General features: G+C 39.0%; 1 protein-coding gene across 1 annotated transcript in view; it reads right to left on the bottom strand.

Annotated features, from left to right (window-relative positions):
* Window positions 1-21,840, bottom strand: part of LOC126457817 (adenosine deaminase-like) — a 159,125-nt gene that overhangs the window by 35,333 nt on the left and 101,952 nt on the right. The window contains exon 3 of the mRNA XM_050094435.1: window positions 11,254-11,379. Coding sequence (XP_049950392.1) covers window positions 11,254-11,379 — 126 coding nt within the window. The remainder of the gene's footprint in view (window positions 1-11,253; window positions 11,380-21,840) is intronic.

Here is a 21,840-nt window from a genome sequence, read left to right as displayed (position 1 = left end):
AATTTTGTGTGTGTGTTTGTGTTTGTTTGTGTGTCTATCGACCTGCCAGCACTTTCGTTTGGTAAGTCACATCATCTTTGTTTTTAGATATATTTTTCCCACGTGGAATGTTTCCCTCTATTATATTGAACAAGTATGATGTTATACAGGGTGTTTCAAAATGAACACACAGGTTTTAAGGCATTGTAGAATTTATTACGTTCATTACATAGCACCATGTCATCAAATACAGAGTGTTTCAAAATGAATATACAGTTTTTAAGGCTTTGTAGCACATATTACATTCACCTTACAATTATAAATAATACACCAAATAAAAGAACAACTCAAACAGGTTTGTTTGTATAGCTGTGCACAATGGGAAGAGCATGGAATGACAAAGAGTGACTGAAAAATGTGCTGAACGAGTGCGGGTCTTTCACGTTTAGCCCCAAGAAATATTCCCGTGGAAAGTTTATTGAACTTTCTTATATGGTGAATCAACTGTAAATGATGTTTCTTATCTTGATGTGCGACAGCTATGGCCCATTCCTCAATGGGAAGAAGGTGTACAACACATCTTTATTTGGGAGCAAGATGGTGCACTGTCTCACTGTCGTAACTTAGCACGCGACTGGTTAAACAACATTGTATCCGACCGGTGGATTGGGCACAAGGGGCTGGTTGACACAGCAATTTATGCATGATCTCCACGTTCACACATGATCTGACGTGATCATGTGTATGTGCCTCTGATACCAGTTGATCTATCTGGCCTTAGAAACAGTGTTATTGCAACAGTTACTCCTAACACGCTGATCAACTCGATGTGTGATCAGTGTTCACACTGAATAAGTGTAAGAAAAACTGCTTGTTTCTCTTTCATTTGGTGTAGTATTTATAATTGCAAGGAGAATGTGATATGTGCTACAAAGCCTTAAAACCCTGTATATTCGTTTTGAAACACTCTGTATTTGATGTCATGATGCTATGTAATGAAAACTTGCAAATTGCAACACAGTTTACGTAAGTACGCACAGTAAATTTGTTACAGTAATTACATATGTGGCATACATACAAAACTAGTTTGACACAGCTACAGACTGCAATATCCTCTCTCTCTCAGATACACACACACACACACACACACACACACATAGAGGAACTCCAAGCCAAAATGGAGTCTGGTGTCAACACTTAAATGAGCTAATCAGAAGCTCTGTTCAGTATATTATCCCCTTAGACGTACATCTCACTCTTCATGATCGATAACATTTGCTAGAGTTGTAAAAGAAATTATTTTCCAATAAAAGGAAAGCACCTTTTTTGGAAAATAATTGTCTTTACAACTGTAGCAGATGTTATCAGTCATGAATAATGTTCATAACAAATGTGGATGTTCTATTGAGAGAGAGATATCTATCATTGTATTGGACCAAAGACAACAGAACTGCCTTATTTTTCATATTTTCAGTCCCTATTGTCCTGTGGAATTCCATTCTTGGGCAACACATCTAAAGATAGGCACAACAAGAAGGTTATCAAACAAGCCAGCTTTCAGCCAAAAAGGCCTTCTTCTGAATTAGAGAAAGCATGCACACACGCACACACACACGCACACACACACACACACACACACACACACACACACACACACACACACACACACACAAATGCAAGACCTGGTCTGGCCTTGACATCTGGAAACAGTGGTCATTTGCATGAGAGTTGTGTTTGCCTGTATGTGTGTGTGTGTGTGTGCGCGCGCGCACGCGTGTGTGTTTGTGTGTGTGTGTGTGTGTGTGTGTGTGTGTGTGTGTGTGTGTGTGTGTGTGTGTGCGTTTTGTCTAAGTCAGAAAGGGCCTTTTTGGCCAAGAGCTAACTTGCATGACACTCTTTTTGTTGTGCCTATCTGCTACTCTACATATCAAAAATACACCAAAAAATCATTCGAAATATGTGCAGTGCCAATCACAAAGAACCATGTTGACCATTATTCAGAAAATTTAAAATATTAACTCTGCATTCTTATACGTATATGAGATTATTATATTTTTGTACACCAGACATGAATTATTTGAGTGAAACCATTTTGTCCATTCACACAATACTAGAAACAGAGAAAATTTTATGCTTCCCACCCACCACCTCAGATTGTATGCCCAGGGACCTCAATACATGGGAGTGAAAATTTGTGATAAATTAAAAGGGAAAAAGTTGACGCGGATGAGTTTAGGTTCACTTAAAAGAAAGCTATATGAGGCACTGACACTTAAGTGTTATTATTCAGTGGATGAATTCATGCAGGACAAATTGGAAATTTGAGCTGGATGCAATGTGTTACATATTTCAAGACATTTCCTTATAGTGTTATCATTTACTGTAGTGCTATTATTTATTAATGTGCAGATCATTGTAACTGTATTATAAATTTTTGACATGTCTCCTGTAAGCAAACTAAATGGATTGCAAATATATGTCATGAGATTAATAAAACACAATTCACAATAAAGTGGTTATTCAGCAGAAGTGAGCTGTAAGATAACCACCATTTTGCCTTTTTAAGTATCTTGGAATTCTTACACTCACTTCCCAATACATTTACCCCTTAATAATTTTCACAGCTGATGAGAAAGATCAGTTTTAGCTAAATTTTGATCCACACAGCCAACAATCAAGACACAAAAATAATTTTCATGTAGACTTTGCACCATTGTCTAGAGTTCAGGATGGTATTCATGCTTGGATTGTAAAATATTCAACAAGCTCTTATCTAACATTAAGCAAGATATTGGGATATCCTACCAATTTAAAAGATAAAAAGGAAGAGAGACACGTCTCATTAGCCACTCCTTCTTCTTCAGTTTCTCTGAATATCTAGATTCAGAAATTGTAAAGTTCTCTGAGCTACATGGGAAATTGTATTGCCCATTGTAAAGCTGCATTACATGCTGTAGTAACGTGCTTAACTAAGGAGGGAGCAGCTTTTTTTATAGTGAAGTAAGTCTCTTACTTTCTGAATAACTACTGCAACCCACATCCACGTGGAGCTGCTTGCTGTATCAGTATCCTTCTACAATTTTTATCTCCCATTCTTCCCTTCGTTATCAGATTCATGTTTTTGTTGGTGGTTCAGGATGTGGCTTGTGACATAATTTTGTGATCAGTTGCAGGTTAGTGAAGCAGAGATAATTGTGAGAACTAGCAACACATCCTTTGACCTTAACTTAAATTGATACTGTATAAATTCTATTTTTTATTCATGAGACATATTTGAAATAATGGCACAACATTACATGCTGTAGTAACGTGCTTAACTAATGAGGGAACAGCTTTTTTTATAGTGAAGTAAGTCTCTTACTTTCTGAATAACTACTGCAACCTACATCCACGTGGAGCTGCTTGCTGTATCAGTATCCTTCTACAATTTTTATCTCCCATTCTTCCCTTCGTTATCAGATTCATGTTTTTGTTGGTGGTTCAGGATGTGGCTTGTGACATAATTTTGTGATCAGTTGCAGGTTAGTGAAGCAGAGATAACTGTGAGAACTAGCAACACATCCTTTGACCTTAACTTAAATTGATACTGTATAAATTCTATTTTTTATTCATGAGACATATTTGAAATAATGGCACAACACTGCCTAGGGCCATGCAAAATCACTTGGGCACCTACTCCATTCTTCATACTAATAGCAACATTATCAGTAGCTTTATATACTGTAAGGCGTGAAGTCTTCTCCTCCTATAATAATGCAGCAGTTTTCTTAAGACGGCGTCAGCCGTCGAGCAGTCGCACTTGCAGCAGCATTGACACAGACTAGTGATGATGTGTAATTATAGGAGGAGAAGGCATTCCCACCTTACAGTATATACAGCTATTGATAATAATGCAATTAGTGCAAAGATGTAGTAGGTGCGCAAGTGATTTTGCATGGCCCTTCAGTCTTTTGCGGATACTTATTGAATTTTATCACACTTATGAACGCAGACACTAATGGACATGGTAATGGTTGGGTTACTGTGGCTGTAGTACATGGTCCTCAAGAAGACACTGCAGCAGGGCTGGAGACTTATCTGATGAGAAATTATTGCTTATGGACATTTCAGATATATGAAGTCCATGACAGAGTTAGAGATACATCTTGTTATATGCATACAATGCCATTGGTTCTCAGGATGAGGAATTGTCATAAAATAAATGAGTCAGACTCTGTGTCCATATGGCTTACAGGAGCTCTTAATTGTAGCAAGATTAAAGTTATTGGTGCTGTGACATATTATTATAGAAACTGAAATAAACTAGCTACCCTTTCCTTATTCCCGTAGATCCTTTTTCTTTTAAAAACAAAACAGTCTACACATTGATCTTGCCAAATGCCGAGAAGTGATTCTTCTTGGTGTTGTAGCTCTCAGGGGCACCCTGGGATGCTCTCTATGTGAGGCACCTCTGGGCATCTGTGTGAGTCTTGCTGCTGCGACATATTTTGATATACAGGGTGATTATAATTAAAGTTAAACTTTCAAACCACTATAGAAATAACACCACTGGTCAGGATTATGTCAAAATGTAACGGAATATTATCGGAGATGGGGGAAAACATATGGCAGAAGAAAAATAAATAGTTATAAAATGTAGCAATAGATGGATTGTAAGTACCATAATTTAATAGTGGTCAACTACAAATGATAAATGAATCATACAACAAGGTGTGCGTTTGACATTAAACAAACATGGGTGTACAGGTGTGAGACTGTTAGTTACATAAGCCCATCCACCACAGAAGGGTCATATCACATCCGATGGGAAAAATCAGTTTTTAATTGTACTGAGGCCAAAAACAGCATAAAAAGCATCACTCACATCAGTTTTTAATTGTTCTGACGTGCCAAAAACTGCATAAAAAGCAGCAATCAAAATCAAATTGGATTATTAATTTCTGTGTGACTGGCGCAAAACATGTTCAATATGCTGTCTACCATTTTCTGCAACAAGTTGAAATCAAGAAACAGCATGTTCCACAACTGATCAAAGTGTATCCAGGGTCATGTTTAGAATGTGTTGCGAAATGCGTGCTTTCAGTGCAGCTAAGTTTTCAATCAGAACAATGAACACAACATCTTTCAGATAGCTCCACAGCTAGAAGTCACACGGGTTAAGATCAGGTGATTGGGATGCCCAGGCTGTAGGGAAATGGCGGCTTATAATTCTAGCATTTCCAAAATTGAGTTTCAATACCTGTTAACTGGATATGCAATGTGTGGAGGTGTGCCACCTTGCATAAAAATGATCCCATCCACACATCTACGCTGTTGGAGAGCTGCAATGATGTGGTTGTGCAAAAGATACCCATAGCACTTACCAGTGATGGTACAGGTAACAGGACCGAAAGCACCTGTGATAAATGGTGCTGTAAACCAGCACCACACAGTGACCTTTTCAGTATGAAGTGGTACTGGTTGATTTGTGTGTTGATTTTCTGTTGCCCATATTTGACAATTCTGTGTATTGATGTATCCTGTCAGATGGAAGTAGGCTTCATCTGTCCACAAAATCTTCCATGCCCAATCATTGTCCACTTCCATGTGAGCAAGAGATTCTAAAGCAAAGGTCTCTCTTGCTGGCAGGTCTACAGGAAGAAACTTGTGCACATAGGTAATTTTGAATGGATAGCAAAGAAGGATGTTTCGTAGGTTTTTACGCACCATGCTGACAGGTATGTGCAATGTTCGGGCAATTCTCCATGCTCTTTATGTTTACACACCACTACTTGTCTCCTTCTGCATTACAGTGGCCACTGCTTCCACTGATGTCAAATCAATTCATTTTTCCCTCTACCAGGTTGCACACCAAAAGAACACGTCTTTTCTAATTTCCGAATCATTTTCTCTAGACCCATGGCAGTCATCAGACCAACATCTTTTTCCAAACCCTTCAGTGTCCAGAACTTCTGCAGAGCAATGTGTGCACAATCGTCATTCTTGTAATACAGCTTTCCAAAGAAGAGCATGATCCTGCATTGAGACAGTCATGGCGAACGTCTCAGACACGAAAGGAGGAAAAGCTGTGTACCCGGCGTGTTTATGCCAATTTCAATGGGTCATCCACATGACATATGTTTTCATTTACGTGTTCTGACACATACAGTGTCCTCTATTGATCAATTTTCACATTATTTTTTTCTTCTGCCACACATTTTCCCCCTTCTCCGATAATGTTCTGTTGCAATTTGACATCAATCTGGCCAGTGGTGTTATTTTTACAGTGGTTTGAAATGTTAACTTTAATTATAATCACCCTGAATATGTGCCATAGAATAGTGTAATATGCTTATCTCCAATACTTACAAAAGAGCATTAAAGAAGGAGCCCAGCAGGCAGAGCTCTTATCCATATGAAACTGTATTTTAGGATACATGTAAGAAATCCACATTTTGAATGTGGAAACCAGTTAAACCCACCACCTCATATTTTGCTACCTTGAATGGAGGACATATAACATCTACAGAACATAATAGAATAATAGGTTTCGTGAGGGCCACATGGGATTAGCTGAGCGGTCTAAGGTGTTGCAGTCATGGACTGTGCGGCTGGTCCCGGCGGAGGTTCGAGTCCTCCCTCGGGCATGGGTGTGTGCGTTTGTCCTCAGGATAATTTAGGTTAAGTACTGTGTAAGCTTAGGGACTGATGACCTTAGCAGTTAAGTCCCATAAGATTTCACACACATCTGAATATTTTTTTTTTTTTTTTTTTCTCTTTTTGTTTCATGAGGGACCCACTCCTTTGGCTAATTCCAAAATTTGTCATGTATTAACAGAAGAAGTTGTGATGCAATACTGAAATTACATTAAATGACTTTTTTCATAAGTAAATTTCATTAAACCAATACTAGAGGACAAAAGATTGCATTTCACACATACAATTGTAATCCAAATGCATCAGGTGAATTAATATTAATAAAAAACTAATCATAATATGAATTTCTCCATCACTTTGGTAATATTACAGACTAACAAAATCTAAGACCAGTTTTGGAAACAGCACAAAAATTCCTTTAAGATGAGACATTTTACAAGTAATTTTGTGGTCACCCTATATTTAATAAAAATTAAATTTATTTTATTTTGCTAAGATGACAGAACAAGTTGTGGAAGGAACAGTTGACTCAAATATGGTTGCTACCATAGTAATAGATATTACGATTAATATAAAAATGATAAAAAAATTTATCTTAAAACTAAATTTATACTAGCCATCTGGAAGCTTACTTCTACTATGAAGTACAGGGCTATTACAAATAATTGAAGCGATTTCATAAATTCACTGTAGCTCCATTCATTGACATATGGTCACAACATACTACAGATACGTAGAAAAACTCATAAAGTTTTGTTTGGCTGAAGCCGCACTTCAGGTTTCTGCCGCCAGAGCGCTCGAGAGCGCAGTGAGACAAAATGGCGACAGGAGCCGAGAAAGCGTATGTCGTGCTTGAAATGCACTCACATCAGTCAGTCATAACAGTGCAATGACACTTCAGGACGAAGTTCAACAAAGATCCACCAACTGCTAACTCCATTCGGCGATGGTATGCACAGTTTAAAGCTTCTGGACGCCTCCGTAAGGGGAAATCAACGGGTCGGCCTGCAGTGAGTGAAGAAACAGTTGAATGCGTGCGGGCAAGTTTCACGCGTAGCCCACGGAAGTCGATGAATAAAGCAAGCAGGGAGCTAAATGTACCACAGCCGACGGTTTGGAAAATCTTACGGAAAAGGCTAAAGCAGAAGCCTTACCGTTTACAATTGCTACAAGCCCTGACACCCGATGACAAAGTCAAACGCTTTGAATTTTCGGCACGGTTGCAACAGCTCATGGAAGAGGATGTGTTCAGTGCGAAACTTGTTTTCAGTGATGAAGCAACATTTTTTCTTAATGGTGAAGTGAACAGACACAATGTGCGAATCTGGGCGGTAGAGAATCCTCACGCATTTGTGCAGCAAATTCGCAATTCACCAGTCTCACGGTTTAAAGTTTACGGCCCCTTTTTCTTCTGCGAAAAAAATGTTACAGGACACATGTATCTGGACATGCTGGAAAATTGGCTCATGCCACAACTGGAGACCGACAGCGTTGACTTCATCTTTCAACAGGACTTCCATCATGATGTTCGGCATTTCTTAAACAGGAGATTGGAAAACCGATGGATCGGTCGTGGTGGAGATCATGATCAGCAATTCACGTCATGGCCTCCACGCTCTCCCAACTTAACCCCATGCGATTTCTTTCTGAGGGGTTATGTGAAAGATTCAGTGTTTAAACGTCCTCTACCAAGAAACGTGCCAGAACTGCGAGCTCGCATCAACGATGCTTTCGAACTCATTGATGGGGACATGCTGCGCCGAGTGTGGGAGGAACTTGATTATCGGCTTGATGTCTGCCGAATCACTAAAGGGGCACATATCGAACATTTGTGAATGCCTGAAAAAACTTTTTGAGTTTTTGTATGTGTGTGCAAAGCATTGTGAAAATATCTCAAATAATAAAGGTATTGTAGAGCTGTGCAATCGCTTCAATCATTTGTAATAACCCTGTACAAATTTATGCTTTGTTTTTGTGGTCTCACATCCCTTAATGACCTCACATCCTTCAAGTGGTGTGAAGAGGCATGTTTATGCTGGGTGAACATTAATAAAACTGACAAACTGCAGGGACAGATTCCTGACTGGAAATGAAGGAAAAAAGGTCCCATGACCATGTGTCCAGAAATGGACGTTGTGCATGCAATGACGACGTATCATCCTGCAACACAGCATAGAGCTGCATCATATCCACGTCACAACAGACGTTCAAAGTGGCCTCCATGGAAAGCAATGCATGCATTCACACACTGTATAATTGATTGCCCCATTCTTTCGCACATTCTGGCCTCTCTCCAAATAGCGTCACAGGCATCAAAAACAGGCTGCTGTAGGGTCTGCACATCAGGAACTGGTTCACAGGTCCCCACAGGCTCTACTGCATACTGAGACGAAGCCTGGTACAAGCTCCAGCCAAGTGGCCCACCAGTATGGTGTGATACTTTGGCTCACACCATACTGGTGGGCCACTTGGCTGGAGCTTGTACCAGGCTTCGTCTCAGTATGCAGTAGAGCCTGGTCCTTCAAATCTGGAGTATGCACAGTCTGCCACTTCCCTGCATATTTGTCTGAAAGGATATATGATCACACAAACACCCAGAAAGGGCTTGAAATATTGTGTGATGTGGTTGAGGTCTGTGAGAGTACTTGTTTTCATACAGCCATTATGCCTCTTGACCATTTCCTTCTGCTTGGACACACACACAAACATCCTCTCGGCTTTCTTCCAAAATGAATATTGGACCGTTTGACTGCTTACAGTATGCGGCATCAATTACACAGTCTGTGAGAGACAAGGAACACATGGTATGTGGTCAGAGGAACTGTCATTTATCAGTGCCGTCTACCATGACAATGATGCATTCATAGGACCTTTTTTCCTTCTTTTCCAGTCAGGGATCTGTCCCTGCAATTTGTCAGATCACCTTGTATACTGATTTTTGAGAGGTGACAGAGGACCAGTTCAGTGAGAGTTGGTGCTGAGGTAGGCCGATGAGACCAACAACTTCTGTATTTTTTTTAATGTGTTCCAAAAGTAAATTGGCAACAATGAAGAAACATGGGCAAAGGCTGTGGTTATAGAGAACTTTGACTGTGAACTATGTTCACATAATAAACATCATCGTGTGAATACACAGCTCTGACTTAATAATATTCACTTAGTGTTAGTGAACTCTGGGACCAATCTCCTATAATGGACTGCTGGAAGTTTAAAACATCATGTTATTGATGTAATACAAAAGTTGAATTATTAATGTTACTTGTATAGGGATTCATAATTTAATTTTTTATTGTCCTCAAGTTTAGAAAAAGGAAGTCTTACCAACTGACCCCCTTCTTTTAGTCATGGTGTATGAAGTATTATATCAAAAGTGACCAAACAAATCAGTAACTTTGTGTTCAAGAAATTGTGTTTTCTACAACTACCCATTAAATTTAAAAGAAAATTTTTGACCTGATGAAAACCTTGCAAAGAAGAGAATTATATGCTTTAATTCCTGGTACTGTATCATTTTAGCTGCCTGACTGAAGATCATTTTAAGCATAAAATATGAATATATATTGAGTGTGGCTCATTTAGGCCAGAATCTAATGAAGAAAGACTGGTTTGATGAAACCATCACAGTGTCAGTGGATGATATCATATACCTGAAACATGAATACAAAATACTAGTACAGAAACAAACAAGAAGCAAAACAAATTGAAAAATATGTGTAACAAACAAAACATACAAATAATGAATAGAGTCAGCCAACTGTTTGGGAATTTGTACCTCCAAATTAGAAATTTCATCCACCTGTGCTCTTACCTCACAAAATTGACCAACTTTGCTGCTTGTAGAAGCATGCTGATTACACATTTACAGTCCTCTTATCATTAGTGCCTCTAGATGGTGGGATCCCAGGTTTGAAACCTGTCTGGGTTGGAGATTTTCTTCCCATGTCTTCACTCGGGAAATGAGTGTTTGTGTTATCCTACTCATTTCAACTCATCTTCATTATAAAGATGTGCAAGTCGCCAAAGCAGAACAAATAAAAAGACTTTCACCAGGATGCCAGACAAACCCAAATGGGGTCTTTCAGCCAACAATGTCATACAGTCATTTCATTTTCAAACATTTTTAAAGCTTGAGGTTTTTTTTAACAGTTTACTTCTCCAAATCCTTTTCCTGATTCTCAACACAAGAGATGCTGCTCTCAAAATTTTGATGTTGATCTCCAAGATCAACAAAACTGTCAATGATAGTGAACTCTAAGTAGAAGAAAGCTACCTATTATTTGTAAAAGAGTAAAGAAGACAGAATGCAGCATTGTGACACTACGGTCTGTGTAGGAAGTATGTGACAATTCAGAACAAGATTGTAACTTTGTAGGGATTGATGTACTATTACCATGGATCATTGTGTTAGTTCTTGCCAAATTCCACAGAATCCACAATTTGTTGTTTCATATATGTACAAAATGTTGGATGAAATAATGTTCAGCCAGAGTTATCATTTCTTTGTTACTGTAAGTAATGGTCTGTTAGTCAGACAGCATTTAAAATTTTCAATAATTTTTTGAACCATGGAGTACACAAAAGTAAAGCAAACAAGAATTTCTGTACATACATACAAAATATTTCTTTGCAAATACTTACGCAACATATGGAGTAAATATGAGGAAGGGATGTAAGAAATATTTCAGATCAACTGGATCTTTTATCACTAGTGCATCACGTAACTCTTGAAAGGTCCCTTTGCCTGGTAATTGGAGGCCTTTTTTCCTGTAATGACAAATTATAAAAAGCTGAGACCAAAACATTATACAAAATAACATACAAAAATGAGTAATTGACAGAAATATATGATTTGAGGTGTTAAATGTATTCAGTGAAACACCCCTCCCCCTCTGCCCCCCTCCGGCTGAGGGCATGAGTTTTATCTGTGGGACTTACATAATCAGTAATAAGTAAATACAAAAAAATTAAAATATGTATTTGAATATTTGTCCCATTTTGCCTTTTTTTCTGCAGTGGCAGGAACAATCTAAATGACTACCTATAGCCCAAATGCAAGCATGAAATTGTCTTATTAAATTGTGGACTTTGTTCCATCAAATGGTCAAAATGTCTATAAATAAAAGTTTACAAACAAATACATGTTTTGTGCAGAACTATTAGAAATGTTGAGCAGTCTGATAGTCAAAGCATCTCACTTTTTTAAAAAATTTGGGGGCCACTTTGCATTACATTTATTTCTGAGTCTACATGGAACAGATCTATATAGTAGTAACTTACCAGTCTGGATTTTAAATTCCAAAGAGATTTTACATATACTATGTTTAGGAATAGAAATTGTCACAGCGGGGAAACTGCTTTCTTTCCATTTTAGACTAAATTCATTTGAAAGACAGAATTGCAGAATAAATACAATTACAGTTCAGTTCAAAACAGCTACTAGTACAACGAAATATTACAACTTGGACAAATTCAAGGACGTTAAAGAAAATGCATTTAGCGTCTTCTATAAAGACATCAGCCTTATAAATAATAAAGGTTGTATATTGTAAGGTGTAAGGTTGTAGGCAAATTCCCAACTATAAAGTATTTGATACCACACATTATATCACCATCTGATACATAATTGTCTTTGTATTATGCAATACATTTGGCCACAAAGTAAATAGTTCATTTATAATTAGCAGAGATTAACATTCACATTTCATTTAGTTAGTGATTTGCACAGTACACAATAATAATGTTTTCTCAAAAGGTTTTATCATCTGATCATTTATTTAAAACAGAAATGGTTCTCAGAAACAAAAACAAAGCATTATTTAAATGCTTTTCACTCTAAATTTTGTTTTATACTATCTGATAAATGTGCATTATGCAAATTTTATAGTTATAAGCATTTAATTAAAACACTGCCAATGGAAATTTATCATTCAAGAAGTAAAGTGTGGTTACCTGATCAAAATATGGTAATTGGTTTCTGTGAAAAAATTCTTGTTACAAGGAAATTCATTAAAGTTATAAAGCAAACAAATTCATATACTCTACTCTTTTAGACCATAAATTTAAAATCATTTAAGGAATAACAACCTTTATTTTGTAGCATCAAAATAGTCATTAACGAAAGTGTATTATTTTGTCATAATAGAAGCCTTATTTAAAAAGTTGTTGTAGTAAAAAAAAAAATGGTTTTGCTGTGTACAAGGAGTAGTATGACCTTCTGTGATACAGTCATGTCTACAAGGCTGCCCACTTGACAGACATAAAAAACATAACAACAACATAGTTCCAGTCAGGCTCACGGATGGCACCAACTCTGCCTTAGTGTGACAAAGTGGTTGCACTACTTTACAATGCCAGTCACATACAATGAACTAGAGTGCAAAATATTCTTCCACTCATCAGGGAGCTTCACAGACCAATGACAGTGAATCTTCAAGTTATCAGCAAAGTTGTACACAAGTGTCATCAAGAGCTCTACAATTGTCTATGAGTGTCTACTCCCTGGATGATGCACTGGAAGCCAGTGCCCTCTGAATTGGCTTATATTCTGGGATGAAGGAACTACTCTGTTTAGGACTTTTTGTCTAAGTATCATTGGTGGACTTGTGTGTTTTACGTTAATACCCTTCATAACAGAACTGTGTTTACTGTATTTTTAATAAATGTGGTGACTTTGATTCAGTTTCTCACTCAGTAGCTTCATAGGCACATTAAGAAATGCAGATTATGACATAGCATGCAATATAACACATGGTAATAGTCATAATAGTCATCCTAGAAAGTTCTGGCATGAATGTATAGTTTGTATATACAGCTCTCCAATTTCACCTCAGTTGTTCTTGTGTTTACAATGCATTCAGACGTTATGTTAGGCTATGATAAGAAGTTAAGCTGTTATGAAGCTATCAAAACATTATCTCACATGAAGGACAATTGTTTCAGAAAACCACTTTAAAACTGAATCTTTGATTTTATGGTGTACAAAATTATGCAGAATGTTATGCAAGAACATAAACAGGAAACTCAAGAAGCTGAATTTCAATCTAATATAACAAACTGCAGCTTGTGGTGCATGCTGCAGCAAACAAAGCATGTTGTCTGGTCTCCAAGGTCATACTTGGATCATTCCAGTGACTGGAGGAGAATGTTGGGAAGAACAGACTTCGCATGGAGTTTCAATGAAGTTCACAACTTGCAGCATTGTCCCCAGAACTGATCGTCGCCCCTTGGTCCTGAGTCGAGTGGAAGGCCTCAACAAGAGACCTTTAAGATTATGTAACAAACTACGCTGCAATTTCATGGACTTGTGTCATAGAGGTTCAGAACTGTAGGGTGCCCCTAAATGGGTCAGGTGTGCACTACACATCAAAGGCTGCTACTCAGGTAGCTGACTGTGTGCGGAGTGCACACAAGGGTTTTTTTAGATCCAATCCACATAACGGTAGCTGTAGGAAACCCAGAAGTATCAGTGTAAGATTGAAAGAAACGCCTCCCACAGGTTAGAGTATTCCTAATGATTAACTGCCGGGGCAATTATTCACAAATTTCCAATTCTTAAGCACTTCTGAAAAGCAGTGAAGCTCACATAATACCAGTTACAGAAATCTGGCTAAACCTGAAACTGGTACCAGTGAGGTTTTTGGAGAACATCTGAGTGTATATTGAAAGGATTGGCAAATGGGAAATGTAGGTGTCATATTTGTTACAGTACACAAAAAACTCAGATCTGCCATGATAGATACTGGAGCTCCATGTGAGATTGTTTGGGCAAGACTCAGTATGAAGGAAGGGCATGAAATTTACATCTACATCTACATCTACATTTATACTTTGCAAGCCACTCAATGATGTGTGGCGGAGGGCACTTTACGTTCTGTTCCAGTCGCATATGGTTCGCGGGAAGAACGATTGTCTGAAAGCCTCCATACGTGCTCGAATCTCTCTAATTTTACATTCATGATCTCCTCAGGAGGTATAAGTAGGGGGAAGCAATATATTCGATACCTCATCCAGAAACGCACCCTCTCGAAACCTGGACAGCAAGCTACACCGCAATGCAGAGCGCCTCTCTTGCAGAGTCTGCCACTTGAGTTTGCTAAACATCTCCGTAACGCTATCACGGTTATCAAATAACCCTGTGACGAAACGCGCCGCTCTTCTTTGGATCTTCTCTATCTCCTCTGTCAACCCGATCTGGTACGGATCCCACACTGATGAGCAATACTCAAGTATAGGTCGAACGAGTGTTTTGTAAGCCACCTCCTTTGTTGATGGACTACATTTTCTAAGGACTCTCCCAATGAATCTCAACCTGGTACCCGCTTTACCAACAATTAATTTTATATGATCATTCCACTTCAAATCGTTCCGCACGCATACTCCCAGATATTTTACAGAAGTAACTGCTACCAGTGTTTGTTCCGCTATCATATAATCATACAATAAAGGATCCTTCTTTCTATGTATTCGCAATACATTACATTTGTCTATGTTAAGGGTCAGTTGCCACTCCCTGCACCAAGGCCTATCCACTGCAGATCTTCCTGCATTTCGCTACAATTTTCTAATGCTGCAACTTCTCTGTAAACTACAGCATCATCCGCGAAAAGCCGCATGGAACTTCTGACACTATCTACTAGGTCATTCATATATACTGTGAAAAGCAATGGTCCCATAACACTCACCTGTGGCACGCCAGAGGTTGCTTTAACGTCTGTAGACGTCTCTCTTGATAACAACATGCTGTGTTCTGTTTGCTAAAAACTCTTCAATCCAGCCACACAGCTGGTCTGATATTCCGTAGGCTCTTACTTTGTTTATCAGGCGACAGTGTGGAACTGTATCGAACGCCTTCCGGAAGTCAAGGAAAATAGCATCTACCTGGGAGCCTGTATCTAATATTTTCTGGGTCTCATGAACAAATAAAGCGAGTTGGTTCTCACACGATCGCTGTTTCCGGAATCCATGTTGATTCCTACAGAGTAGATTCTGGGTTTCCAAAAATGACATGATACGCGAGCAAAAAACATGTTCTAAAATTCTACAACAGATCGACGTCAGAGATATAGGTCTACAATTTTGCGCATCTGCTCGACGACCCTTCTTGATGACTGGGACTACCTGTGGTCTTTTCCAATCATTTGGAACCTTCCATTACTCTAGAGACTTGCGGTACATGGCTGTTAGAAGGGGGGCAAGTTCTTTCGCGTACTCTATGTAGAATTGAATTGGTATCCCGTCAGGTCCAGTGGACTTTCCTGTTGAGTGATTCCAGTTGCTTTTCTATTCCTTGGACACTAATTTTGATGTGTGGCAGGGGGCGAAAGACATTCCGGAGGGCTGAATGGAAGGCCTCTCCAGTTTGTCTGACGAACCGGTTTCAGGTTCTATCTCAGGCTGATGCTGATCTTCGGTTGGACATGGCTGCTTGTGCTGTTCCAGAGGTTGCCCCTCAGTCTGCAAGATCCGGGCGGTCGCAGAGGGTGGGCTTCGTGGTAGTTGGGAGCTCCAACGTCAGGCGCGTAATGGGGCCCCTTAGGGATATGGCAGCAAGAGAGGGGAAGAAAACCAATGTGCACTCCATGTGCATACAGGGGGGAGTCATTCCAGATGTGGAAAGGGTCCTTCTGGATGCCATGAAGGGTACAGGGTGCACCCACCTGCAGGTGGTCACTCATGTCGGCACCAGTGATGTGTGTCGCTATGGATCGGAGGAAATCCTCTCTGGCTTCTGGCGGCTATCTGATTTGGTGAATACTCCCAGTCTCGCTAGCGGGATGAAAGCAGAGCTCACCATCTGCAGCATCGTCGACAGGACTGACTGCGGACCTTTGCTACAGAGTCAAATGGAGGGTCTGAATCAGAGGCTGAGATGGTTCTGCGACCGCGTGGGCTGCAGATTCCTCGAATTGCGCCATAGGGTGGTGGGGCTTCGGGTTCCGCTGAATAGGTCAGGAGTCCACTACACGCAGCAAGTGGCTACATGGGTAGCAGGGGTTGTGTGGCGTGGACTGGGCGGTTTTTTAGGTTAGATGGCCTCGGGCAAGTACAGAAAGGGCAGAAGCCTCAAAGGGTGCGGGGCCAAGTCAGGACATGTGGGGGCCAAGCAGCAATCGGTATTGTAATTGTTAACTGTCGAAGCTGCATTGGTAAAGTACCAGAACTTCAAGCACTGATAGAAAGCACCGAAGCTGAAATCGTTATCGGTACAGAAAGATGGCTGAAGCCAGAGATAAATTCTGCCGAAATTTTTACAAAGGCACAGACGGTGTTTAGAAAGGATAGATTGCATGCAACTGGTGGTGGCATGTTTGTCGCTGTTAGTAGTAGTTTATTCTGTAGTGAAGTAGAAGTGGATAGTTCCTGTGAATTATTATGGGTGGAGGTTACACTCAACAACCGAGCTAGGTTAATAGTTGGCTCCTTTTACCGACCTCCCGACTCAGCAGCATTAGTGGCAGAACAACTGAGAGAAAATTTGGAATACATTTCACATAAATTTTCTCAGCATGTTATAGTCTTAGGTTGAGATTTCAATTTACCAGATATAGACTGGGACACTCAAATGTTTAGGATGGGTGGTAGGGACAGAGCATCGAGTGACATTATACTGAGTGCACTATCCGAAAATTACCTCGAGCAATTAAACAGAGAACCAACTCGTGGAGATAACATCTTGGACCTACTGATAACAAACAGACCCGAACTTTTCGACTCTGTAAGTGCAGAACAGGGAATCAGTGATCACAAGGCTGTTGCAGCATCCCTGAATATGGAAGTTAATAAGAATATAAAAAAGGGAGGAAGGTTTATCTGTTTAGCAAGAGTAATAGACGGCAGATTTCAGACTACCTAACAGATCAAAACGAAAATTTCTGTTCCGACACTAACAATGTTGAGTGTTTATGGAAAAAGTTCAAGGCAATCGTAAAATGTGTTTTAGACAGGTACATGCTGAGTAAAACTGTGAGGGATGGGAAAAACCCACCGTGGTTCAACAACAAAGTTAGGAAACTACTGTGAAAGCAAAGACAGCTTCACTCCAAGTGTAAATGCAGACAAAACCTCTCAGACAAACAGAAGCTAAATGATCTCAAAGTTAGCATAAGGAGGGCTATGCGTGAAGCATTCAGTGAATTCGAAAGTAAAATTCTATGTACCGACTTGACAGAAAATCCTAGGAAGTTCTGGTCTTACGTTAAATCAGTAAGTGGCTCGAAACAGCATATCCAGACACTCCGGGATGATGATGGCATTGAAACAGAGGATGACATGCGTAAAGCTGAAATACTAAACACCTTTTTCCAAAGCTGTTTCACAGAGGAAGACCGCACTGCAGTTCCTTCTCTGAATCCTCGCACAAATGAAAAAATGGCTGACATCGAAATAAGTGTCCAAGGAATAGAAAAGCAACTGGAATCACTCAACATAAATGGATCCTTCTATAACCCACCAGACTCATCTCCTGATGTAACCGAAAACTTTAGAGAAAACCTCAGTTTCCTTGTACTTAAGTTTCCCAATCATATTGTAATCATCAGTGATGACTTTAATCATTCAACAATCAACTGGGAAAATTACAGTTTTGTTAGTGCTGCATGTGATAAGACATACTGTGAAACATTATTAAATGCCTTTTCTGAAAACCACCTAGAACAGATTGTTCAAAACCCCACTCATGATGCAAATGTATTGGATCTAATGGCAACAAATAGACCTGACCACTTTGAGGATGCCCAGATCAAAACTTATATCAGTGAATGTGAAGCAGTTGCAGCAATAATGATTACCAAAGTACAAAGGACAACTAAAAAAAAGCAGAAAGATATATATGTTCAGTAAACTAGATAAAAAAGGTCAGAAATGTCACATCTCAATGAGGAACTTGAAACTTTCCGCACACATCAGGAGCATGTAGAGAAACTCTGGCTCAACTTTAAGAGAATAGTTGACTATGCACTGGAGAGATATGTAAGAAGTGGTACAATTCACAACGGGAGGGACCTCCAGGTATACAGTCACTGTAAAGAAACTTCGAAAGGAAAAGAAATTACTGGATGATAGATATAAAATTAAGCATAGGGCTGTAGAGAGAGAGAGAGATGCTGAATGAAATGTGTTCATCCATCAAGAGAGTAATGCACAAAGCCTTCAATGATTACTGCAGCAGATTGTTGTCAAATTGTCTTTCACAAAACCCAAAGAAATTCTGGGTGTAGATGGGGGTGCCAGTTGCATGGGAAAATTATTGGTTTCTAGTACCTTCTAGAACAATTTCAGCATTGTAATACTGTTCTGGTATCAGAAAGCATGAGGGATTGTGAATGGTGGAATGTGGAATGCTGGGGGGGGGGGGAGACCCCCTTCCACAACTTTGATGGCAACCCTTCAGGTTAAGAAAAATATCTTTCAAATGTACTGTAAAGCACATAATTGAGTGTGCCAGTGTGCCTTCCCTCTCGAGATGACTCAGAGCCTTCTATACTGATAGTTTGAGTATGCCTGCCCACTGCCTTCTCCATAATCTCATTTACATTTACTTTGGTTAATAACAAAAATTTATTAATTCATGTAGCCTTATGAGTGATGTGAATTATTTTGGTTTAAATTTGGGTAAAGCCCCTATGTTATTATTATATTATTATTATTATTATTCATCTACATCTACATCTATGTGATTACTCTGTTATTCACAATAAAGTGCCTGACAGAGGGTTCAATGAAACACCTTCAAGCTGTCTCTCTACCGTTCCACTCTCGAACGGCACACGGGAAAAACGAGCACTTAAATTTTTACGTGCAAGCCCTGATTTCTCTTATTTTATTGTGATGATCATTTCTCCCTATGTAGGTGGGTGGCAACAGAATGTTTTTGCAATCAGAAGAGAAAACTGGTGATTGATATTTCATGAGAAGATCCCATCGCAACGAAAAATGCCTTTGTTTTAATGATTGCCACTCCAATTCACTATCATGTCTGTGCCCCTATCTCCCCTATTTCACGATAATACAAAACGAGCTGCCCTTCTTTGTACTTTTTCGATGTCATCCGTCAGTCCCACCTGATATGGATGCCACACTGCACAGCAATACTCCAGAATAGGGCGGACAAGCATGGTGCAAGCAGTCTCTTTAGTAGACCTGTTCTACCTTCTAAGTGTTCTGCCAATGAATCACAGTCTTTGGTTTGCTCTACCCACAATATTATCTATGTGATCATTCCAATTTAGGTTATTTATAATTGTAATCCATAAGTATTTATCTGAATTTACAGCCTTCAGATTTGTGTGACTTCCTGCAAAATCGAAATTTAGCTGACTTCTTTTAGTACTCATGTGAATAACTTCACACTTTTCTTTATTCAGGGTCAATTGATACTTTTCCCATCATACATATATCTTATCTAAATCATTTTGCAAGTCGTTTTGATCATCTGATGACTTTACAAGAAGGTAAATGACAGCATCATCTGCAGACAATCTAAGACGGCTACTCAGACTGTCTCCTATGTCGTTAATACAGATCAGAAACAATAGAGGGCCTATAACACTTAATGGGGAATGCCAGATATTACTTCTATTTTATTATTCTGTATTATTACTAAAATGACTACTGAAGCCTTTAAATAAAATTGCAAAATAGGATGGGTATGTTTATAAAGTACTACATAACGTAATTGCTATGTTACAATCCGGCCTTATAGCCTCCCTACAATGGGTCATTCCAAGTGTTAAAAAGTGGCAGCCACACATTCGATATTGATGTCAGTGGCAACCATATGACAGTCTTCATTAACAGAGTAAAACCAGCATGGAGCCTCATCACCATGGTGGATACAAACAATCGCAAGACGACAACAATCCAGATGTCTCACATTCAACCGGATCTCGACCCACTAATCAGAAATGGTCACGGCCAACATCCATGACTTTCAACTTGAAGAAGTTGTGGTCAAACTGATCAACACTGACTTCTGGGTGAAGCAATGCATGCAGCCTTTGATGCAACAACCAAGGCAATCACTACTAGTTCTGTAAGTATCTCTGCCTCCCTGAAACAGTGGATGTCATGGCAGTTTCTTCATGAACCTCCTCAGCAGGTGAACTCAAGATCACTCTACCGGTTACCATTCTGAACAGCCTGTTCTGTGGTGACATTGAGGCAAAGAATATCACTGACTTACACAGCTGAGCAGAGGTGTGAAGTGTCTGTGCTTCAGACAGGCAGTTTGTACTGAGCAATGGAAGACAGAGGTGATTCTGTAGTGCGCAGTCACAAATAACACTTGTAGCCAGTTAAATTTGTGTTCGTGTATTTTTGGTACGTTCTATCCTACTACACAGAGGAAATAATCTACAACTTTCTAAGGATCTAGGAATTCTTACACTTCCTTCCCAACATATTCATTTCTTAATGGATTTTGTTCCCAATAGTAAAAGTCAGTATCAAGTGAACAGTGGTTTACAGTTGCAGAAGAAGACACAAAAATAATTTTCATGTAGACTGCCTCCTTATCCAGGATTCAGAATGCAGTTACGTACTCTGTTGGTACGATAATTCTCATCTAATGTAATGGAAGAAATTGGAAATCCACATCAATTCAAAATAAAATTAAAAACCTACCTCATCAACCACTCTTCCTACAAATTATCTGAATGTCTAGATTCAGGGACTGAAGAGTTTTGTTACCTACATGGCAAGTAGTAATGTACTATAAACAAGATTTAGTGTCTCTAGATATAGAAATATTTCCTTATCAAGTAAGTGAATATTAAGCTACAGACAGCAGATAAACAGCAACTACACAATAAAACTGAGGAGGCAGCAGGTTTTTTTTTCTTTTTTCTTTTTTCTTTTTTTTTTTTTTTTTTAAAAAGCCAAATACTGATAATTTATTGTTAATACAGTATGGAGATTAAGTTTCTATGATGACCTTGATTTGTATTAATGTATACTATGACCCTGAAATGTGCCTACTTCTTTGAGAAAATTGCACAAAGGAAAAAAAAATCCTCCTGTTAAGTGACATAATAAGATGTGAATAAGTCAAAAGGTTTGTGTACACATATTTTGTCATGTCAAGAATGCACATTCCAACAGTGATGGGATTATTTTTCATTCTTATAGTTTCTCTGACTAGCTTCAGTAAGAAAATTCAATTATTCCAATGTAAAAAAAAAAAAAAAAAAAAAAAAAAAAAAAAAAAAAAAAAAAAAAAAAAAAACACAT

The sequence above is a fragment of the Schistocerca serialis genome, chromosome 2, assembly GCF_023864345.2.
Source record: "Schistocerca serialis cubense isolate TAMUIC-IGC-003099 chromosome 2, iqSchSeri2.2, whole genome shotgun sequence".
NCBI classification, from domain to species: domain Eukaryota; kingdom Metazoa; phylum Arthropoda; class Insecta; order Orthoptera; family Acrididae; genus Schistocerca; species Schistocerca serialis.
This window is presented reverse-complemented; position numbering and strand designations above follow the sequence as displayed.